This window comes from Trachymyrmex cornetzi, unplaced genomic scaffold, assembly GCF_001594075.2.
Source record: "Trachymyrmex cornetzi isolate Tcor2-1 unplaced genomic scaffold, Tcor1.1 scaffold1344, whole genome shotgun sequence".
Lineage (NCBI taxonomy): Eukaryota > Metazoa > Arthropoda > Insecta > Hymenoptera > Formicidae > Trachymyrmex > Trachymyrmex cornetzi.
Window position 1 is genome coordinate 10853 of NW_017295922.1, and position 19842 is coordinate 30694.

Consider the following 19842-nt stretch of genomic DNA (forward strand, 5'->3'; position numbering starts at 1 on the left):
ATTCTTATTTCGAATTCAAATACAAAAATTGACATAACCTATGTACAAGGATATCAAAAAAAGTAAATTTATTTTATTCACATACAATAGGCGTTAACAAAATATGTACATTATTTCTCAATACAATCATTTAGCTTTGCATAAAATTTTGTTTAACAATCTACAAATCTGATTCCATCTATGAACAAACTGGTTTTTGACTATCCTCGAAACATCAATGGTATATACCGTTTCCTTAACTTCCTTAACTTCCTCATTACTATTACGATCTTTGTGCTTCGAGCAAATTGGTTTCCATTTATTTGTACCTTCGGTATTCTTGGTTGACGTTCGTAATAATTATATATAATTTCCGCTAATTCTGAATCTGAATCACTAGACTCTTCATCACTAGAATCAAGTGCTAACTTTATAATAGTTTCAAATACGAATTTTTTCTGTATGCTTCTCTCCATATTTCTAGGTTACTTGTTTCTTTTCGCTGACGTCGCTATATGCTGACAGCACTGAAAATATCGTTCCAAAATGAAAGCTGCGTTTGCATAAAAAGCATGCTTATGAAATTGGAACACTATTGGTAGCATGCACTTATGACGACATGCTCGCAGCGCTGACAAACAATTTTGGAACACAGCCAGAGTAGGCAGTCGGGTCGGCTTGTGCTGGATTCACATTGAATCCGACGTGCTCAACAACCAATCAGAAAACAGGATTTTGCTTTACATCATCGGCTGCGTTCAGCAGACCACCGACGAGATACTATTGAAGACCGACATCCTTACGGGAGTTCGCGTCCTTGTCAATATTGAAGTGATTAAGAGTTAAAAACTGATAATATTGTACTAATTTTATGATTAATTATTTTAGTAGATGTATTTATGCATTTATAACTCAATAATACTCGATTTTTCTTTAAAATTGAGATTTTAGTGTTATCATCAAAGTTTGATTATCAATAAAGATGATAATTGCAGAGAAAAATTGTGATTTTTTTGCAATATATAGGATATTACAGCTTTACAAGTATGTATATTTACTTATGGGACATTTATGTAATAAAAAATCATGAATTTAATAATGCATGAGCCAAATATTTATGTTAATAATAGCAAATTTATATCAATTGTCGGTAATGTAAGCGTTCTTGAATTACCTCCGGGCCCTTGGAGCCCTTTTTATACTGCCGAAAGTTTGCCCAGGGTTAACAGTCGTAAGTCCGGATCTACAATAGGTGTTTTAAGCCTTAAGCCATAAGAAATTGACCAATTACAGTCGAATCCGAGAAGAATAAGCGATTGTGATTCGCCCATTTCTTATGGCTTAAGGCTTAAAACGCTATTGTAGATCCGGACTAATGCATAAGGCATAACGCATAACGCATAGCGTAACGTGTAGCAACGCACGAGCTTGTACATAAATTTGTACTATTTGGAATGTCTCAATTGGAAATAAGATAATATTATATAATTATACAATATCATTATATTATATAATTTTGTAAATAATGGCAAATATCATATTCCTATCTGAGATGTCTAAACGTATTTATCTATCACACGTTTCGAGGTTAGAACAGGCTAGCATGAGAGCATTCTTCGTATTCCTGCTGCTTAAGATGTCTGCAATGTTTGCATAGCATAAAAAATTCGTCTTTACGGATTTTTCGACGTCTTGTGTCTTATGCTTTATGCACTATGCAAGATCTACAGAACGAGAAGTGGGGATGGAAATAAGGGACTCTAATTGGTTGATTCGCTTGGGTGGCACCCAGTTGGACACGGCTCAATTGGACACAAGCCACTCACAGCACTTGAGACTACAAAGCTCCTAAGCACCGGTCGCTGTGATTGGTGGTGTCCAATCGAGTCGTGATCAATCGGGATCACCCCGATTCGCTTATGCATTATGCCTTATGCATTACGCAAAAGTCTGTGTCGCGGCCTTTAAGCGGGGAGCACAGACTCTTGCATAATGCATAACACATGAGGCACAAGAAAATGAAGCAATCAAAGTGCTTTATTTCCTTCCTTTCCATGAAATAAAGGACTCTGATTGGTTGATTTTCTTATGCCTCATGTTTTATGCGTTATGTAAGAGTCTATGATTCTCGCTTTAAGGGCTCAGACACAAGCTTTTGCATAACGCATAACGCATAGTGCATAAGCGAATCAACTAATCAGTTGATTCGCTTATGCTCTATGAGTTATGCAAAAGCTTGTGTCTGGGCTCTAACAAATGCATGGCTCATGTGTCCTGTCGGGAGGACTCCGATTGCACACATCGCATATTGCACACATGTATCGCACATATGTCGCCGCTTGTGGCGGGAAAATGCACGTTACTGTTACTGCGCATATTACACACTTGTGTCAAACGTGATCGAATAATTAATCCTTACCATACCACCTACAATTTGGTGCCTCCAGGTGCCTCATCCATACCATCAAGGGTCACTTCAAATCTCCGTTTTTTCATCTCTTCAAAATAATTAAAAAAATCTCTAAAAATTCACCAACATACTTTCAACTTTCTAGAATAAATATTGACTCTTTATTTTGGAAAATAATAAAATGTAGTATAATTTATAATTGCCGAAAGACTCAAAGAAACTTGCACGAACAGGAATCGCTCGATTACTAGTTACCCATATTAGTACGGTAAGGGCTAAAATTGATGATTTATTTGAAAAAAATTGTATTATTTTAAATCGTGTTTCTCAGTATCTAAAATTCACAGTATCTAAAATTCTGCATTTTAACTTTCGACGAATCTCGCAACGCGATGTTCGAATCAAAGTACGAAAAGCTAAACTTCAAGCAACTAAACGAGTAACGCAAGGTTATTCACAAATTTTTACATAATAATGGGAACCTTTCACGGAATTACCTGCGAGAAGTTCACGCGCGGAATTACTTAGAGAATCTTTTTACCTGATTCGGACTTTTTCAATTGATAGATGCTTGATTTTCGCATCAATATCTTGAGGAAAGACTTGAAACATCGTTCCATTCGATACAGAAATATTTGGTAGTAGTTCAACTTCCTTTCCAGCAATGCGCTTTTAGTTATTCACGTCATGTGCGTGACTCGAACTTTGATAAAAAAAAACTCGTAACTTATCATTTCTTGTATGATTACACAAGTGTATCTCGATGTTTACTTTACTGAGGAGAATGACGCACAATACATTTCTGAGCCGTTCCGTCCATATTAATGGATCTTACGAGGTAAATGTATTTGGCAATCGCCTTTTTTCTTGTCTCATAATTTTCTATTACCTTTTAGTTTATTGCATTCATCGAAAAATCAAAAATTTTTGTTATAATTAAAGAGAAATCATTTATTTTAGTGAGAGGCCTTGCATAAAATCTGAAAGTTTGATTTAGAAGATATTCTAGATCTAGTTACATCACTTAATATATGTATTATTATTACATGTATATATATATATATGTATACATATATGTATATATATATATATAGTATTACATTATTTAATTTTATTACAATCACTTTCCAACATTTAATTTAATTTGATTATTTTTTTTATTTACTATTTGATTTACATAATTTTTAAAAAATTAATATAACTCGAGCTTATTTGTGTTCTGTATAGTTGTAGAGAAGTATTATGATTATTTAATGACTTGTATTTTTCTTCAAAGAAAGAACAGGTTAATACATATAATGTGTATAAATGAAAAGTTTATTTATAAATAGAATAAGTTTATATGTTATTTTTTTAGGAAGCCATAAAAGCATTAAGCTTTACTTTACAAAGCAATACTGCTTATTTGCAATCTGTTAAGAATACAAATGATTCTACAAAATTGAAGGAAGTAGAAAAATATTTACTCAGGTAATAAAGTTATCAGAGAGAGAGAGAGAGAGAGAGAGAGAGTACTTTAACATTAATAATTAAAATTAAAATTTAAGTAGATTATTTTCTTTATACTGCAATGAATATTGAATACTCTAATAATGAAATTAAATCTTCATGCCCTTGTTCTTTCTCATTAAGAACTGCTTAAAAAACATACATTAAATGTAAATTTTGAATTGAAGTTTACTTTTTGATATAATTTCATATCTATTAATTTCAAGTCCATTATTACAGATCTGGTATTACTTTAGAGCAACTGGATAGTCTGTCTGTCATCCATGTTACTGGTACCAAGGGTAAAGGTTCGACATGTGCGTTTACGGAGGCGATTCTGCGACAACATGGGTTCAGTACAGGCTTCTTCAGCTCGCCGCACTTGGTGTCCGTGCGGGAACGCATTCGGTTAAATGGAGAACCCATCAGTCAACCACATTTCACTCGTTTCTTTTGGAATGTATATAAACGCCTAGAACAAAAACGAGAATATGAGTCCGACATGCCAACGTACTTCAAGTTCCTAACGATTCTCACATTCCACGTGTTCCTGGAGGCAAATGTTGACGTAGCGATCGTTGAAGTTGGAATCGGTGGCGAACTGGATTGTACCAACATCCTGCAGAATCCGGTTTGTGTGGGTATAACGAGCCTTGGTCTAGAACATACCTCATTGCTAGGGAACACTCTGGAAGAGATCGCTCATCAGAAGTCGGGAATCTTTAAACCGCATACGATAGCTTTCACGGTGCCGCAACCAGAATCGGTGATGCACGTTCTACAGAAACGAGCCGTAGAAAGAAGATGCCGTGATTTGCGAATAATTTCCACGACCGAAGATTGTAAGTGGAACGATGTTTTCTCGTTGGCAGGCATTGACATTAAAAGCGTGCAGCAACAGAATGCTATGCTGTCGATCAGCATAGCACACGAGTGGATGAAATCACATTACAACCAATCTATTATAAACGATAAATACACCAATGGTTTTTACAATCTCCAAAACGAAAAGAATGATTTATCACAAATTATTTCTCCAAATAAAGTTGCGACTGCATTGATGAACTGCAAATGGCCAGCTCGCATGCAGATTCTAAGGACCAGTGTGGCAGATTTTTTTTTGGATGGTGCTCATACGATCGAGAGTATCGTTAACTGTGTATCATGGTTCAAGAGAGTCAGTCGGGGAACCTCCAGTAAGTTCCTAATATTTAATATCAGCGGTGATCGAAATTCTCTGGAATTATTAAAACTGCTGAAATCTTTGAATTTTGATAGAGTTTATTTTGCTCCAAATTACACTGGAATAATTAGCGTAGAGGATTTATCAAATTATATGCTACTCAACGAGCAGAGAAAGAAATGTAAAAAACACTGTGAGTTGTGGGGCGATAACTCTATGTCGAAGAATACTGTTGCTGAGGTGCTCTATGACATTAAGAAACATGTGTTGTCGCAGATGGATAGTCATGATAAAGTAGAGGTACTTGTAACGGGATCGTTACATTTGAATGGCGCGGTATTAGCTATTCTGGATCCTAATTTGTCAATGACTAGTGATTTTTAATGTAATGTAAAATAATATTGAAATTTGACCAGTTAAGATGTTTACAACTATGATGAAGTAATTCTTGTGAGAAATACAAGAACTGACATGAAATATCAATACGTATATATATATATATATAAAAGATCTTATGGTATATATATAAGGTGTGATATAATGTTGAAATAATAAATAACTTTTTTTAGAAATCGTAAAATTATATTTAACATAATGTTTAATAGTAACAATAATCATATTAATTACTTATTATGTTAAAACGATACATATTGCATTGTGACATAATTTCAGAGCATTCCCGTGATTATACAATTGCAATAATTGTTTTTGTACTTCGATGTAGGTCAATTACTCATAGTGCATCCGAGTAGTAAAGTTATGTTTGAGAAAATTCTGTTGATTTTTCTCGTTGAGCGGATTATACAAATACGATATTGTGGATAATTGTAAATAAGTATTAAAAAATCTTTGGATGATACTCTAATTCCGATTCTGCCTCGGTGTCGGATAGACTAAGTGAAACGCCAGTTCTTCGTCTCAGACGATTATCCTCAGGACTCTAAAATAAATTAAAATTATAATTGTATCATTATGAAGAAATTTAATAAAAATGTTTACTATTTTGTAATACATAATATGAAAGATAAATATTTTAATCTCTTATTTTACAATATATAATATTTATAATATACATGTTCAATCAGAATTTCAAGGATTTTTCACAGAATTGATATTGATACATAGGATGATTTTAGAAATTGAAAAATTGATAGCATATACAATCTTTTCTAACTGAAAATGGGAAAAAAATTATATATGTCTTTCTAACTGATTTTTAATATTCTTGTATATGTAACAAATACAGAGATTTGTATTTAACATGAATAATAAAAAATAAGACTTGCCTGATCTAAAATACCGGCAGTGGGTTCAGACGCGTATCCTACTTCCTGCGCATCTTCTTCCAAGTCGGCCTCGTATTCCTCTAGTTCATCCGAATCTGAATCTATATCGAGATCGATGTATCGGCTACCACGCGAAACTTTACACACCATCTGCGCAAGATCGGTGAAAGTGTATGAAGAGGGTGACTGTTGATTAGCCGCTTGGTATTTCGCTCGCATAGCTCTCGCATTCTCTCGATCCGCGTTGAATCGAGGGAGAACTCCGGCTTTTGATTGACCCTCAAAATACGTTTTCCCTGAAGAATGTGATTCATTTCAATCTTATAGATGTATTTAAGTGCATACAAACGTTTCATTTCTTATTAATATAAAATTACATTATAATATATTCTTTATAACATCTACTAATGTTGATTTACATAATAGTGATACAATTCTTTACCGTGCTGGTATCCCACATCTTTGATCTCGTCAAAATTGGCAAATTGGAGGGTCTTGTACTTATCAATCGGCGGTCTAATATACTCGCAATAATCCGAACTTTTCACCTCCTCTAGCTGGCGAACACAGCTCACATACGCCAATCTAGACTGGATATCTGGTAAATTTGGCACCTTCACGGGTGTGGCAAATGGATTCCACCGCTTCCACAGTAACCACCAACCGGACAACGAGTCCCCATAATTCGTCAAGTCTGTGTCGTCTTGTGACCCGACGTCAATGGCCAGAATATGATGTGCTCCTTGCCGCAACATTTCGTCAGCTTAAACGAAAATATGGAGAATGTATGAATCGAGAATGTTAACATCAATTTATTTCTATTTTATAAAAGGTTTAATTTATGAAACAAAATTATGGAATTTTATATATATGGTATGATATATTTATTCACGTAGAATTGTATATATATTTTCTACATACATAAAATTTATATATTTTTTTCTGTAGATTTATATTATGCTATATTTTTCTAGAAAAGAATATACTGATTGTACATGATTGAAAGTATCAAGGATATCACATTGAAAGCTTATAATCAGGATTAAACATAAATGATAGAAAAGACGAGTACCTGGCACGTTATTAACATAACACCCGTCGACCAAAAGATGCCCATCAAGGGGATCGCAAATTGGAGGAAAGACTCCCGCGATAGTCATACTGCCGCGAATATATCTCCATAGTAAACCTGAGCGGACTTAACTATTCAGAATTTGATAACTGCATCTTTTATCAACGGGAGTGAGCTTGACGTTTCTCATGATTTCATACTTTTATTGTATTTCAGTAACATTTATAAATAAATCTTCAATATCGTGCCAAGGTAAATATGAAATAATACAGAATCCAACTAAAATTAGATAACTAACTGATTAAAGTTCAAAGAAGAGTTAGTATTTTGTCGTAAAATAAATATAATTTTCACGATCAATATCATTTTCACGATAAATTGCCAAATTATATAATTTATATGCATTTGTAAACTTATTTTGTCGTAAAATAAATATAATTTTCACGATAAATATCATTTTCACGGTAAATTGCCAAATTATATAATTTATATGCATTTGTAAACTTATTAGCACAGATTTTGTCATATAAGATAAAAAGTGTAAATTTCTAGTGGTGCCTCCTAAATAAATTTCATATTATCTTGACATCAATATTAATGGCGTTTTCCTTTAAGTTCTACACTGACCATGCTAAGATTGCAGCCGTTCATCTGTGCGATTTGAATTACCTGGAAGGTTATTGACGTACCCGCCGTCGAGCAGGAGATGGCCATCAACGGGGTCACACATGGGTGGCATATAACCAGACAATGACATCGAGGCCCGAATGTACCGCCACAGCGATCCTAAAGAATCATTCTCTTTAATATCCTGCATTTATCGGTATACATTATCCGAAATACTTCGTGTGTTCTTAAGTACTTCCTGTATTCTTAGTACTAACTGTAATTAATTAAATTTTCTTTCTGTATATACATTTATGTAATAAGAAACATCACATTAATCAAAATTGATTAAAACTGCAACAATATTGATGATTAGAGTTCGACCGAAACTTTTACCGAAACTGAAAACGAACATTCATTACGTGTCGACTGAAACCATATAGTTCTTCTTCATAAATATTAATTTTATTATGTGTAATTATTGTTTCAATAATTAAATTATGATATTTATGAAGAAGAAGTACTTATATTTTTTGGCCAAAATTGACACACAACCGAAATTTTGGTTTTCGATTTTGGTCAGAAGTTAATTATTGTTTCAATAAATTATGATATTTATGAAGAATAAATATATGATATATATGAACATGTCTATACAAATGGCCTTTATAGGATTCCTATTTTTTAATTTTGGTTTCGGTTTCGGTTGAAATTGACAGATAGTTGAGTGTTTCGGTTTAGTTTCGGCAAAAGTTTTGGTCGGACTCTATTGATGATATAAAACAATTTTAATAATAATAATATTTTATATTTTTTAGTATAAATTACGGAAAATCTTTAGATTTTTAAATGTCTTCACATTCAGTCTAGTCATATCGAATATTTAATCTTTTTTCTATTTAAGAACAATTAATGGCATATTGTACTTTATTTTTATTTACGAATTTTTAAATAGTAATTTTTTCGTATAATTGAGAGCAATATTTCTCTCATATTGTGATTTTAGTATTAAAAGCATACAGGAAGTATATGCACATTAATTTATGATTTTTATATATTTGAGTGAAAATAAAAATATGTCTCATTCGGGTTTTTCTTTAAAAATGGTATTAAACGGAGAGTACGTCAACAATAGTTATTCGGAAAGCTCACTCCCGCTCGTTAAAGCTTCTACTATCATGCTAATGTGCACATCTAAAACAAAAACAAGTTTACATGCCATGACAAAGCTATTGGTGTGAATCAAGAAAAAACGATGCCTCGTATGTTTCTATTTTTCATACAGACATCCAAACTCGATTGCCGAAATAATTTTAGATATTATCTATAGAATGAAACACATCTCTTACGTATTTGTTTTTTGATTCACTCTATATAGATATATTTTGCTATTATTTTTTAATGACATCAAAGCTTCTAGTTATATTTGGCTGCATTATCCACTTGCAGAATCTTTGAGACAAAAAAATTTACCACCAGAACAATTTTTATTTATTGTACAATTTTTTATTTAAAAATCATAAAACACCAATGGACGAATGTATGAAAATTAAATTAAACTAGAAGCTTTGTTAATATTTAGAAGAAGATTCAAAGCACTATATTTGTACAGACCGTGTCTATGCGTGCGCATACAGGAGTCCGTGATGTCTGTGGTTATAGTGAAATACGGGAGCCACAAGTCCTCTATATATGTGTCGCCGAAAGTCTGCTGTATCGTTTTGTTAAAATCTTTACCAGAGAACATCGAAGTCATCGGATAAGTCAAATCCATAATCTGCCGCCACCATTGAGTCATTTTCTATCGGAAAATAAATATAGTACTTTTGTATACAAACATTTTTCGATTCGATAATAAGACTCTCTAAGCAGTTATTAAGATAAAGAAGAAATAAATCTATATATTTCAGCATGCAGACATTTGAAAAGAAAACAAATTATAATTTGGTAGATTTACAGGTTTACATATTATACTTTAGAAATCTAATAATATTGTAGTAAAAGAATCCAGAGTACGGCAATGGGAACCGAGAAATCTATTTTATCTCACCTTGGACCACTCTCTAGCCTTTTGTGTGGTAGTAGTGATGTTCTTTTCCATACACCACAGAGCACCCATGAAGGCGCCGATACTGACACCACCAACCATATCTATAGGTATACCTGCTTCGATGATGGCTTTCAGCATGCCCACGTGAGCAGCGCCTCTTGCACCACCTCCACCTAGAACAAGACCGACCGAAGTGCCAGTCAGCCACCGCGCTAGTCTACTGAAGTCACTGTGTACGTTTGGCTCAGACATGAGCACTTTGGAGTATAATTCGTTCTGCAATGTAATATATTTTAGATTAGAATAGTTACTCTTTTCTTTCATTAATACTCGCAATAAATTAATTTTTTTACTAATAGCATAAATAAAATAAAACAGATCGTAGGCGATTCAGACTAGATTTCTTAGTCGATGACTATTACTTACAATTCTATACTGCGATCTTCTGGTGAACATCCGTTTTGGACACTGGATGTGATGATGGCTGGATACCCATGATCTCATATTCAACCACTGAACAGTGTTCGTGGGTCGTTGACCGTTCTGTTCCTTGTGTAATAATACTAATTCCTTCTGCGTTCGCATTACCAGCCGTTCTATCTCACGTTCCGTCCGACCAATCGATGGCGCTCGATCGCCAAGACCCACGATAAGAATACAATCAGCCTGTCTTACGCATCGCTGAGTCCATAGAGTATAACTTGAATCACATTGATACAAAGATATTCTATGTTGATCTTCCTGCTGTGCAAGCCAAGAAGTTAATCGGTATTCGTTTGCAGGTTCCATGATGGTCGTTCCTAAAGTCTACATATAAAAAAAAGAAACTGACGATTAATAAGACTAATTGTTTCCGAAAAATTAATATTTAATTATTTCTTTTTATTGAGAAACAAATATATAAATAAAGAATATGTAAATAATACATATATAAACAATTAAATTATATGCTATACTTAAATACACAATCGGTATTAGATTGTAACAAGATAAATATGGGATTCCTGTATATGTAATACCTTTCTTACGACATCCGATGTTAGACGAAGGCAAGGTCCAATGGCACATAAAGAATGATATAATTCGTAAGTAAAAGCAGTTAGTGGTACATCATCCGACACCGGCACTATGGCAACAGTTGAAAAATTTACTTGTGCGGGTCTAGCATCAACCGTTGCTGCGGCTCGTCTGTAAATATTTTTTTAATTTAAAATTGATTTATATTAATAACATTTGATATAAAATATTGAATTATATGTAACAATAATGATATGAGTGCGTATTTACATTATATACAATAATATATTATATTTACTGAGTATCATTGCTGCTGTTTTTTGTGTGTGCTTGCTGCCAAGTGCCGAGTATGCGATGACCGAGAAGATTTATTAATCTCGTGACAACAATTGGATATCTAAGTTTGATCACATTGAATAAACCTTCTGGTAATTTTGCCAGCTCAGAATCTCGGACCGCCATAACCGTCGTCGATCTTGGAGTTTGCGTTACCATTTCTACGATTCCCACTAAGTCACCTTTTCCGTATTCTGCTACCGGTTCTTTTTTACCGTTTTTGTAAGTGATTACTGATCGCAATCGTCCACTTAACACAATGAATGTCGAGTCTGATTCATCTCCTTGTCTATAAACGGCTCGTCCACTTTCAAGGAACAACCAATCGAGAGCGAAATCCACCTATCCAAGAAACAATAATATATTCATTAAAAATTCTTTCTTTTAATAGGAGTTTCTTTATTGCAAATTCTTACCTGTCTTACGAAAGGACTTAATCTGCGAACAACGGTATGTGCCACGTGCAGCACGACTGTAGGTTGATCTCGCATGACAGCGAAGAATGTAGATTTGCTAAGTAACGCGATACGGCTGGCATGTTTTGCTCTGATTGTATAAAAAGATGGTTCGCCAGTTAACACTGCTAAACCACCAACAATTTCGCCCTGATGAGCACTAAACATGTGCACTTCCTGGCCCGCGTCTCGACCCTCCGATACGCGTTGGCTTACTATTAGCGAACCCGAAAGCACATATACAAGTGCAACATCCTGTATCACAATTAAATTTTGATAATATTTTTACAATATCTTTATTAAAAAATCGTTTCCTTTTATATGCAATATATAGCTTGTATTTGATAAATGTAAAATAGCAAACCTTATGAGATTCTTCTTTCATCAGATGAGTACCAGCCGGCACTTCCCTGATCTGCACTTTGTCTTTAAGCATGTCCTCATCCTCTATACCAAGTTCATGAACGAATGCGTCTGTGGCTATTTGTACAAGTTGTGCTTCGTCCAGCTGTTGTTGTTGTTGCTGTGTTGCTTCGTTAACCTGGCGCTTTTTGTTAGAATAAGAATGAGAGGCTTCCGAATGTGATCCATGTGTGAACTGAGGCATCGCTACAAGAGGTGATGTTGCCCAGTGAGAGTCGCATTCTGGTACCATCTCTGGCGAATTCGGACTAGCTTGTACATTAAAGCCCTGATTCTTCCAGTCGACATTGCTCTTTCTGCGAAATAATCCCAAAGAATTAGTCCAGTCAATTATTTTAACAAAATTTGTTTAATCTATTTGATATATTGAATTAAAGAGAGATATTTAATATTATAAACAGTATAAATTAATATATTAATATTGTTAATTTATAACATTTTGATTAAAAAATTTCTTACCGTCGATTCATGGTTATTGGCACAGGTTGAGAAGTGCTTGAATCACGATGAGAAATATCACTGGTATCATACATTTCTGATGTACTGACTGGAAATATAGGTACATTCTCCATGTTTTGTGAGGCAAAGTTCTCTCTGGTTCTTGATCGTACCGGTGAACCAGAGAATGGACTCTGCTTCTTCTTATGTGATCCCTGATTGACTAATTCTGCGGAAAGACCGAGATATTGATGTAAAGCGGTAAAGGTAACTCTTTGCAAGCGTACCATAATGACCTGGATAACTCGAACAAAGGCATCAGGATAATCTTGAAATACCTGAAGTAATATCAGTATCGTGTATAAAATACATCTCAATTTTTTTTACTTTATATCTTCTATAATATACATAGAAGAAATATTGAAAGAAAAATAAGATAAGCTGCAAACGCATTACTTACTTCTTGGAACGCGTTCATTGGTAACTTTACTACAACAGAATCTTCTACAGCTCTTGCTGATACGGTTTTATATGTACTTGTATGACCGGTAAGTACATCTGTAAAGCTAAGAAGACTGGTAACTGATTCGCCCGTTTTTACCACTTTCAATGGTATTTGAGAGCCGTCAGGTCCAGTGATATATACATTAACTAAACCCTGCTGTACTATAAATAAATTCTCATCGGGGTCCCCGATCTTGAATAATGTGTTGCCAGCAGGTAAATTCATAATCTCTGTGTACTTGCATAACTTCAAGAAAACAGGTTTTTCAAAGTGGCCAAAGACTCTAATACTTTGTAACATATACAGTGCGTCTGGTGGTACTCTCTCACCAGGACCTAAATCTTCTTCCAAATATTCAGCTGGTGGTTCTAACACCTTGAAATTAAATAATCTGAGCTTAGATACATATCAGATGAAATCAATAATTATTAGTTAATTATTGCGATATATACTTTGAGCTGTTGTGGGACAGTATCCTTTTTAAGTTGCAATAATCGACGAGCAAATCTCATGACTGCTCTTCTCTTCTTCCCTTGTCCAGTAGCGTGCACTTGGCCACCAATGGACTTTACTTTGCGCAACATCTTTCTGCCATAAAAGAGAACCTTGTCTCTCTTCCTGAACCTTGGCTTTCCAGTGCCCACTCCAACAAACTCCTTCACCTCTGGTAAAAATTCTTTGTTCTTCCATTTGCGTACCACAAAAATCGATGCAATTAAGAAAATAAGGAGTAAAATCGTGGCAATAACAAAGAGCGTCCTCGATGTTTGATATTCCTCTATGAATCTCCCAATCCATCTTGAAAATATGTATGACCCCAAGCTCTCGTTGAACTTATTAAATAATTCTATCACCTGCATGTAACACATTCTAGTATTAGTATATCTCAAATATACATATGATAATTATTTTCTTAAGTAAGAATAAAGACATATTTTTTCCACATATTATAATCATTTCTTGAATAAATAGAAAGTATCATCTAAAATCATTGTCAATTTCTTATCTTACCACTTAGATTCTTCTTAAAATAAGAATTCTGACTTTTATAAAACTAAATATATTGTGTAGATTTTAATCTATCTTTAAAAATAAAAAATATTTTGTTCATGAAATGGATCAGAAAGATAATATTTTTGAAGGATAACATTTTTTATTAATTTTCTGTTTATTCATGAAAAAATTACCATTACCGATATATCGTTACTTAAAAATTTATACAATATATATAATTTATATAAGTGATGCAATAATATAACTATTTCCTTCTCTCTCTTATACAAAAAAAATATTCTAAATCTCCTCAAAGTTTATAAACTAAAATAACACTTGATTCAGGTATCTGTCATTCGTGAAAATTCGGTGCGAATGTCAATGACCTCAGAGATTAGTTAACATATACAATATACACGACTACGCATGCATGCCATCTCGAAAATCGTATCGATCAAGAAAAAAATAGTGAATGGAGAATAATTCAAGGCAGTAAATATACACAACCTCCATAGTGGGTACTCATGTCTCCTCCGACGAAAAATCCGCCCAAAAACAAGATGTGTCTCGACCAGGAGCATATACGTTGACGAACACGAAACTACGCGAAAACGTAAACGAGCTAATCGAGTCCGTGGGGACAAAAAATTAATTATTTATCTCGCGAGTAAACGACCTTTGATACTTCGCTCGAGTCATCCAGCGCCATTTTGTTCGCGCGGCTATGAGATCGATGGTTTAAAATAATTTATATACATACCAGATATAACGAATGCACCTCGACGTAAGTAAACGTCACAAGTTGACGCAAATCGATTGCATAAACGATCGTAACTAACTATATGCCTACAATTTCAATCTTTTATTCATTTAATTTTCCAACAATTACGAGTCCTTATCCACATATGTGTATTATTACTTTATTATAAATTTATTATTTAATTCCACGTTTCCTATTAAAAAAAAAATGTTTGCTTTTTTTACTTTGACAGAACTGGCAGGATCGATATTGCAAGAATTAAGATATGTGAATTCGATGTTCGCATGTAATTGTGCTTCGATAATTAGCTCAAATAGGTCCAAGTTAATTAGCAACTTGCGTGCTTAAAACAATCGGAGAACGTGCAAAAACGCAGAATGCGTGACTTATCGTGCGCGGATAACGGTCGTCGTTAATGACGCCTTTATTAATCGCAATACCGCGTCATTCGTGCCTGCACACATCGCGTCGCTGTCGAATTGGAAACGTTCCGCTTGCGATTCAAATCTCGCGCCGTCGTCTCGTTCGACGTATGCGCAGTCACCGGAGCGGCGCGGCGCGTCGCTCGGTGCGCCGCCGCTAGAGTGCGCCACGTCGGAATTACGGGCGGTTTTCCGCGACGGTCAGTCCCGGCGGCGCCGCGGTAGCGACGGAAAGGTAAATGGACGGAGCAGTCAGTGGTTATGAGAGCGACATGTTGGACATGTTTCGTGTGACCGTGCGCGTGGCGGGTGATCTTTGACGTGCGTTTCTCGGATCTCTTTTTTTTCCTCTTCCTGTCTCTTTCTCCCGCACCCTCGGTCGTCGAGCGCGGTGGCGCGGTGCGCGCGAGTGTGACACGGTGGCCCGCGAGGTGCGCGACGACAGTGAAGCGAAACGAGCGACACGCACGTCGTCGTTACATGTGAAGTGTCGCGAAGGATAATTAATCGCCGTCGCGCCCGCTGGTTTACCCGGCCCAGCAAACATGAGCTGGGGCACGGAGCTCTGGGTGAGTATCGCATTCCCACCCTCTTTTCTTTTTCTTTCTATTCTCCTCTTTCTCGGTTCTCTGTCCCGTCTCTCCTTCTCTCCCTTTCGCTGTCGCGACCGTCGCGTACGTTCGTCCTTGTCGCTCCTCCTGCACCGCACCGCGCCGCGGGCGCTCCGTCCGTCTCGCAGGTCTCGCTGCGATTCGCTTCCACCTTGCGAGATTCTTCGGGACCGTTTCGAAAATGAGTCTGCCGTTTTCCTCGCGTGCGGTTCTTCTCAACGATCTTCAGCGTCCGCGGCGCGTATTCGACGTGGATTGGCACATCCGTCCCATTCGTCCAACTGCCGTTCCCCGTGTTTACGGCGAAACACGTCCTCGTCGCGGTGAGAAATGTAAATTCACGTAGCGAGCAACGGTCAATCTCCCGGACGGCAGTCGCGCGTGTTCCGTAACTCTCGTATGCGGACTGTAATACTGTGGCATCTGGTCTCAGGTAGTCGACGTTTTCTCCGACGTTAGTCGCATACTTGCTTCCCGACACGACCCGAAAGGCCAGATCCGTTCACGCCGATGGCCACCCGTCCCATTCATCCTCTCGCAAAATTCCCTCCTGACGCTCGTCCGCGCGTAAACAATGCCGTTGTTTGCTCGCACGCGTGTTTTTTCCTCTCTCCGCTCCTTTCCAGCCGAGGCTCGGTTCTTTATTTTCTGCTTAACTTGTGGTTAGGCTTAATATGACGATAATGTAAAAATTATATTTTTCTAAAAATATGTTGGTTGCGTTTAGCAGAAAAAGCAACTTTACAACTGTTGTAAGATTTTTTGGAATGATTGGTTTATACGTTTAAATCTAGTGAGAAACTAAGAATCAATTGTACAAAAGAATCTTACAACAGTTACAGAGCTGCCTTTTCTGTTGAACGCAGCCACGGTTAATCACTAAACTGACGTCACTCTTTTAAGCTGAAATTTTTATAGTGAGTAACTTTTAAAGTCACACATTACAAAATCATCAGTCCAGTGATTAATTGTAGTTAGAAAAACACAATTTTTATATTATAAGTTAAGAGAGGTTAAGTCTATGCACAAATTAACTAGAAAGTGAAAATTCAAGATGTATATACTGAGAAAAATGGTTTGGTGGAAAATGGACAAAAAAAAGATTTTGATTAAATCAATCAGAATTTTGTTTATCTCAATTCGAATTTTAGTAGATTTAGGGCGACTGTTACCAACGCCGATTAACTTAATCGACGATTAACTCAATGTAGTCTCAACTCAGCAATGTAGTCAACAACAAGATTGTATATCGTTTTTAACCTTATCTCTTCGTGATATACTTCTATCTCTGCGTTCCTGTACTTAATTGTGATAAAAGTAATGAAAATCTTCTATCTATAATAGTAGTTCAGCTGATTAAGTTAATCGTCGGTTAAGTTAATCGGCGTTGGTAACAGTCGCCCTTAGCCTGAAAATTTTCTAGTTAAATTTACTAAAATTTTCTTGTCCATTTTCAACCAAATCATTTTTCTCAGTGTATACCAGGACTTGAATGGACTCGATTTTCGAACGAATGGCGCGAATTGAGACTGATTAGATTCGATTAGACTCGAATGGAGATTTGATTAGACTCGAACGACATGCGCCTCGATGATTTTGTAGTTTCTTTTTTCCCCTTAAGAGAAATTACACGTCCAACGTTTGTGACAGATTTCCACGTCGACGCGTCTTATCGACCTCGAGATATGTCCACTATAATATGCTCAAAAACTAGATTCTTATTTACTTTCGATAATCCAGGGAATCTCATTTTATCTATCCTATGAGCTGAAAAGCGTATACATATTTGTGGTTTAGAACGCTAAGATATTCCCTAGTTGATAAAGATATTCACATGGAAAGAACGATTTTGTTGGAGTACCTGCAAATTTATAGATAGATTTGAAAATGATTTTGTTGAGCTATTAAAATAATTATGTAGGACATTCAAGCATGATAAGCAATATTACAAAAAAATTTGACATTTTAACGACCATCTTGAGCATCTTGCAGTATGATTGCGATCAGAAAAAGCAGCTTTACAACTTTTGTAAAAATTTCTGGTAAGAAATGAACGAATTAGAAGATTCTTTCAACCAGAAAATTCTGATTTATTCATTTTTTACCAGAATTCTAATTAATGTAACTGGATTTTATTTTCAATGTAAAATTCTTAATTATAACTGGATATATACATATATTTAGATCCAGTGAAGAGTAAAGGATAAATAAATCTTAATGAAAAATTGTACAGCAGTTGCAAAGTTACTTTTTCTGCTGAACGCAGCCAATTCTAAAATATTTTGATGATCCAATAAAATAATTTTTAGATCTCTATTTACCAAAACTTTTAAATGTTTCTGCAAAACTATGAATTTTCTCTTTAGAAAAAGGAAAAATTTATTTTTTAATTTGACAGAAAATTATTGAATAATAATATTAGCAAATAGAATATATTCTTAACATGTCAAATATCATTTTTTTTTCACATAGGACTTCCAATATTCTCTCACATTGTCGGGGATGCGTCACTCTTATCTCATCTACAGAATAAATGCGACTCTTTAAACATTCAGTGGAGAAACGTGATTCATTTATAGCTGATCCTTGAAGTTCCATATGGTGCTCGCGTGCGTTTCTCTATACGCCAAATTAAACTTATCGGATCTCCAGACTTTTCCTCTTATCCCTCATCAATCGGAATGACTTCCTATTAGCTTGCCATTAGACGTCAAATCGAGGTTCACTCCGACAGCTTCGGCCGTCGCAGATCCGTGGGTCTACACCACGGTATTATGTCATCTGTTATTTGTATTTATTAAACGGCACCTTATCGTTATCTTCGAGATGTTCACGTGAACGTCGCGCGATTATCTCGAGATTATCTGGAATCACGGAAATCTCTTACACAGTTCACTTGACTAACTGATTCATTAAGCGTGTCCTCATCATGTTTAATGAAGTTAGATGGAACGGATATTAACATTTTCTGTTATTAGGATTTTATGTCTGACGATAATTTATGTAAATTTTATCATCCTGCCTTTTTTGCTTCTAAATTCTCCGATTATTTATTCAGTTTTGAAATTCAATTTATGTTGGAAATATAATGATTAAATTGGTGATCAGTTTGTAATCATTTGCTGCAACAATGACATAACTCAAAAATTATCATTTTTGTTTACAGAAGTAGACTATAAGTTCGGAAACATGTACAGAAAAAAAAGAATATACCTTTTTCCCTCTGCAATCAACAACTTATTACACCAAAATTGCATTTTAAAGTTAATATTACAAAATTTCAATGATTCAAAACAATCAAAATATTCAAACTTATTTTTTAGAAAACTTTGAGTTGTGTCATTTTGTAGCAAATGAATGACATTACTCCCTTACTTTAAAAGTAATGAATGATTGTAATGAACAATTCAAATAATTAAATTTTTTAGAAAAGGGAAAAACTATTTTTCAACTTAACAGAAAATTATTGACTAATCAAATAATATCGGCAAAAAGAATATATATTCTTAATATAATCAAATATCTTTTTTATTATAATTTCGTTTTATAGCCCTTAAAAAAACCACCTTTTTGTGATAATTTTGACTATTATTATTTTAAATGTTATTATTTAATGATTTTTCTATGAAGCTAAGTTAGACTTTATAAGTTTTAATGATTGATAGAGTAATATTTACTTAACTCTCATTCATGATAATTCGAAGATCATATTTTTTTAAGTAAAGGGGCGATATATAATACTTATTGATTATCAATTTAATAATGTGACATTACATTTACATTTAATATACTATATATACATATGTAT

General features: G+C 34.9%; 3 protein-coding genes across 9 annotated transcripts in view; 2 read left to right on the plus strand and 1 right to left on the minus strand.

The window, feature by feature from the left end:
• The first annotated feature begins 2895 nt into the window (after positions 1-2895).
• On the plus strand, positions 2896-5496 carry Fpgs1 (Folylpolyglutamate synthase 1). Its single transcript, XM_018522526.1, has 3 exons — positions 2896-3227; positions 3747-3859; positions 4118-5496. The coding sequence occupies exons 1-3, from the start codon at positions 3153-3155 to the stop codon at positions 5442-5444; spliced, it is 1515 nt and encodes a 504-aa protein (XP_018378028.1). The 5' UTR covers positions 2896-3152; the 3' UTR covers positions 5445-5496.
• A 178-nt stretch (positions 5497-5674) lies between these two features.
• Positions 5675-14958, minus strand: sws (patatin like phospholipase domain containing sws). Of its 3 annotated transcripts, none has more exons than XM_018522529.1 (15): positions 14749-14958; positions 13701-14102; positions 13204-13623; positions 12765-13081; positions 12247-12601; positions 11844-12137; positions 11390-11769; positions 11094-11262; positions 10501-10881; positions 10075-10350; positions 9639-9825; positions 7419-7535; positions 6789-7109; positions 6347-6642; positions 5675-6000 (listed from the first exon to the last, which is right to left on the minus strand). In XM_018522529.1, exons 1-15 carry the CDS (start codon positions 14752-14754, stop codon positions 5899-5901), a joined length of 4023 nt encoding a protein of 1340 aa, XP_018378031.1. In that variant the 5' UTR covers positions 14755-14958; the 3' UTR covers positions 5675-5898. The 3 variants fall into 3 exon arrangements, with proteins under 3 accessions (XP_018378031.1, XP_018378030.1, XP_018378029.1); XM_018522528.1 differs by lacking the exon at positions 7419-7535 and adding an exon at positions 8088-8204; XM_018522527.1 differs by lacking the exons at positions 7419-7535; positions 14749-14958 and adding an exon at positions 8088-8204 and having other exon boundaries at positions 13701-14117.
• A 942-nt stretch (positions 14959-15900) lies between these two features.
• Positions 15901-19842, plus strand: part of Cip4 (formin-binding protein 1-like Cip4) — a 40277-nt gene continuing 36335 nt past the window's right edge. For all 5 annotated transcript variants that reach the window (XM_018522530.1, XM_018522533.1, XM_018522531.1 and 2 more), the window contains exon 1: positions 15901-15992. In XM_018522530.1, the coding sequence (XP_018378032.1) occupies positions 15969-15992 (24 nt within the window). In that variant the 5' untranslated portion in view covers positions 15901-15968. The remainder of the gene's footprint in view (positions 15993-19842) is intronic.

Bases quoted from the DNA above. Each gene is read 5' to 3' on its own strand.
- sws (XM_018522527.1), bottom strand. From the start codon at position 14,117: ATGTGTTACATGCAGGTGATAGAATTATTTAATAAGTTCAACGAGAGC. The intron at 11,263-11,389 runs GTAAATATAATA...AAATATTTACAG, and splicing joins AACAGCAGCAATGATACTCA to ACGAGCCGCAGCAACGGTTG. The intron at 10,351-10,500 runs GTAAGTAATAGT...ATTACATTGCAG, and splicing joins GAAGATCGCAGTATAGAATT to AACGAATTATACTCCAAAGT.
- Fpgs1 (XM_018522526.1), top strand. From the start codon at position 3,153: ATGTTTACTTTACTGAGGAGAATGACGCACAATACATTTCTGAGCCGT. The intron at 3,228-3,746 runs GTAAATGTATTT...TTATTTTTTTAG, and splicing joins ATATTAATGGATCTTACGAG to GAAGCCATAAAAGCATTAAG. The intron at 3,860-4,117 runs GTAATAAAGTTA...CCATTATTACAG, and splicing joins GTAGAAAAATATTTACTCAG to ATCTGGTATTACTTTAGAGC.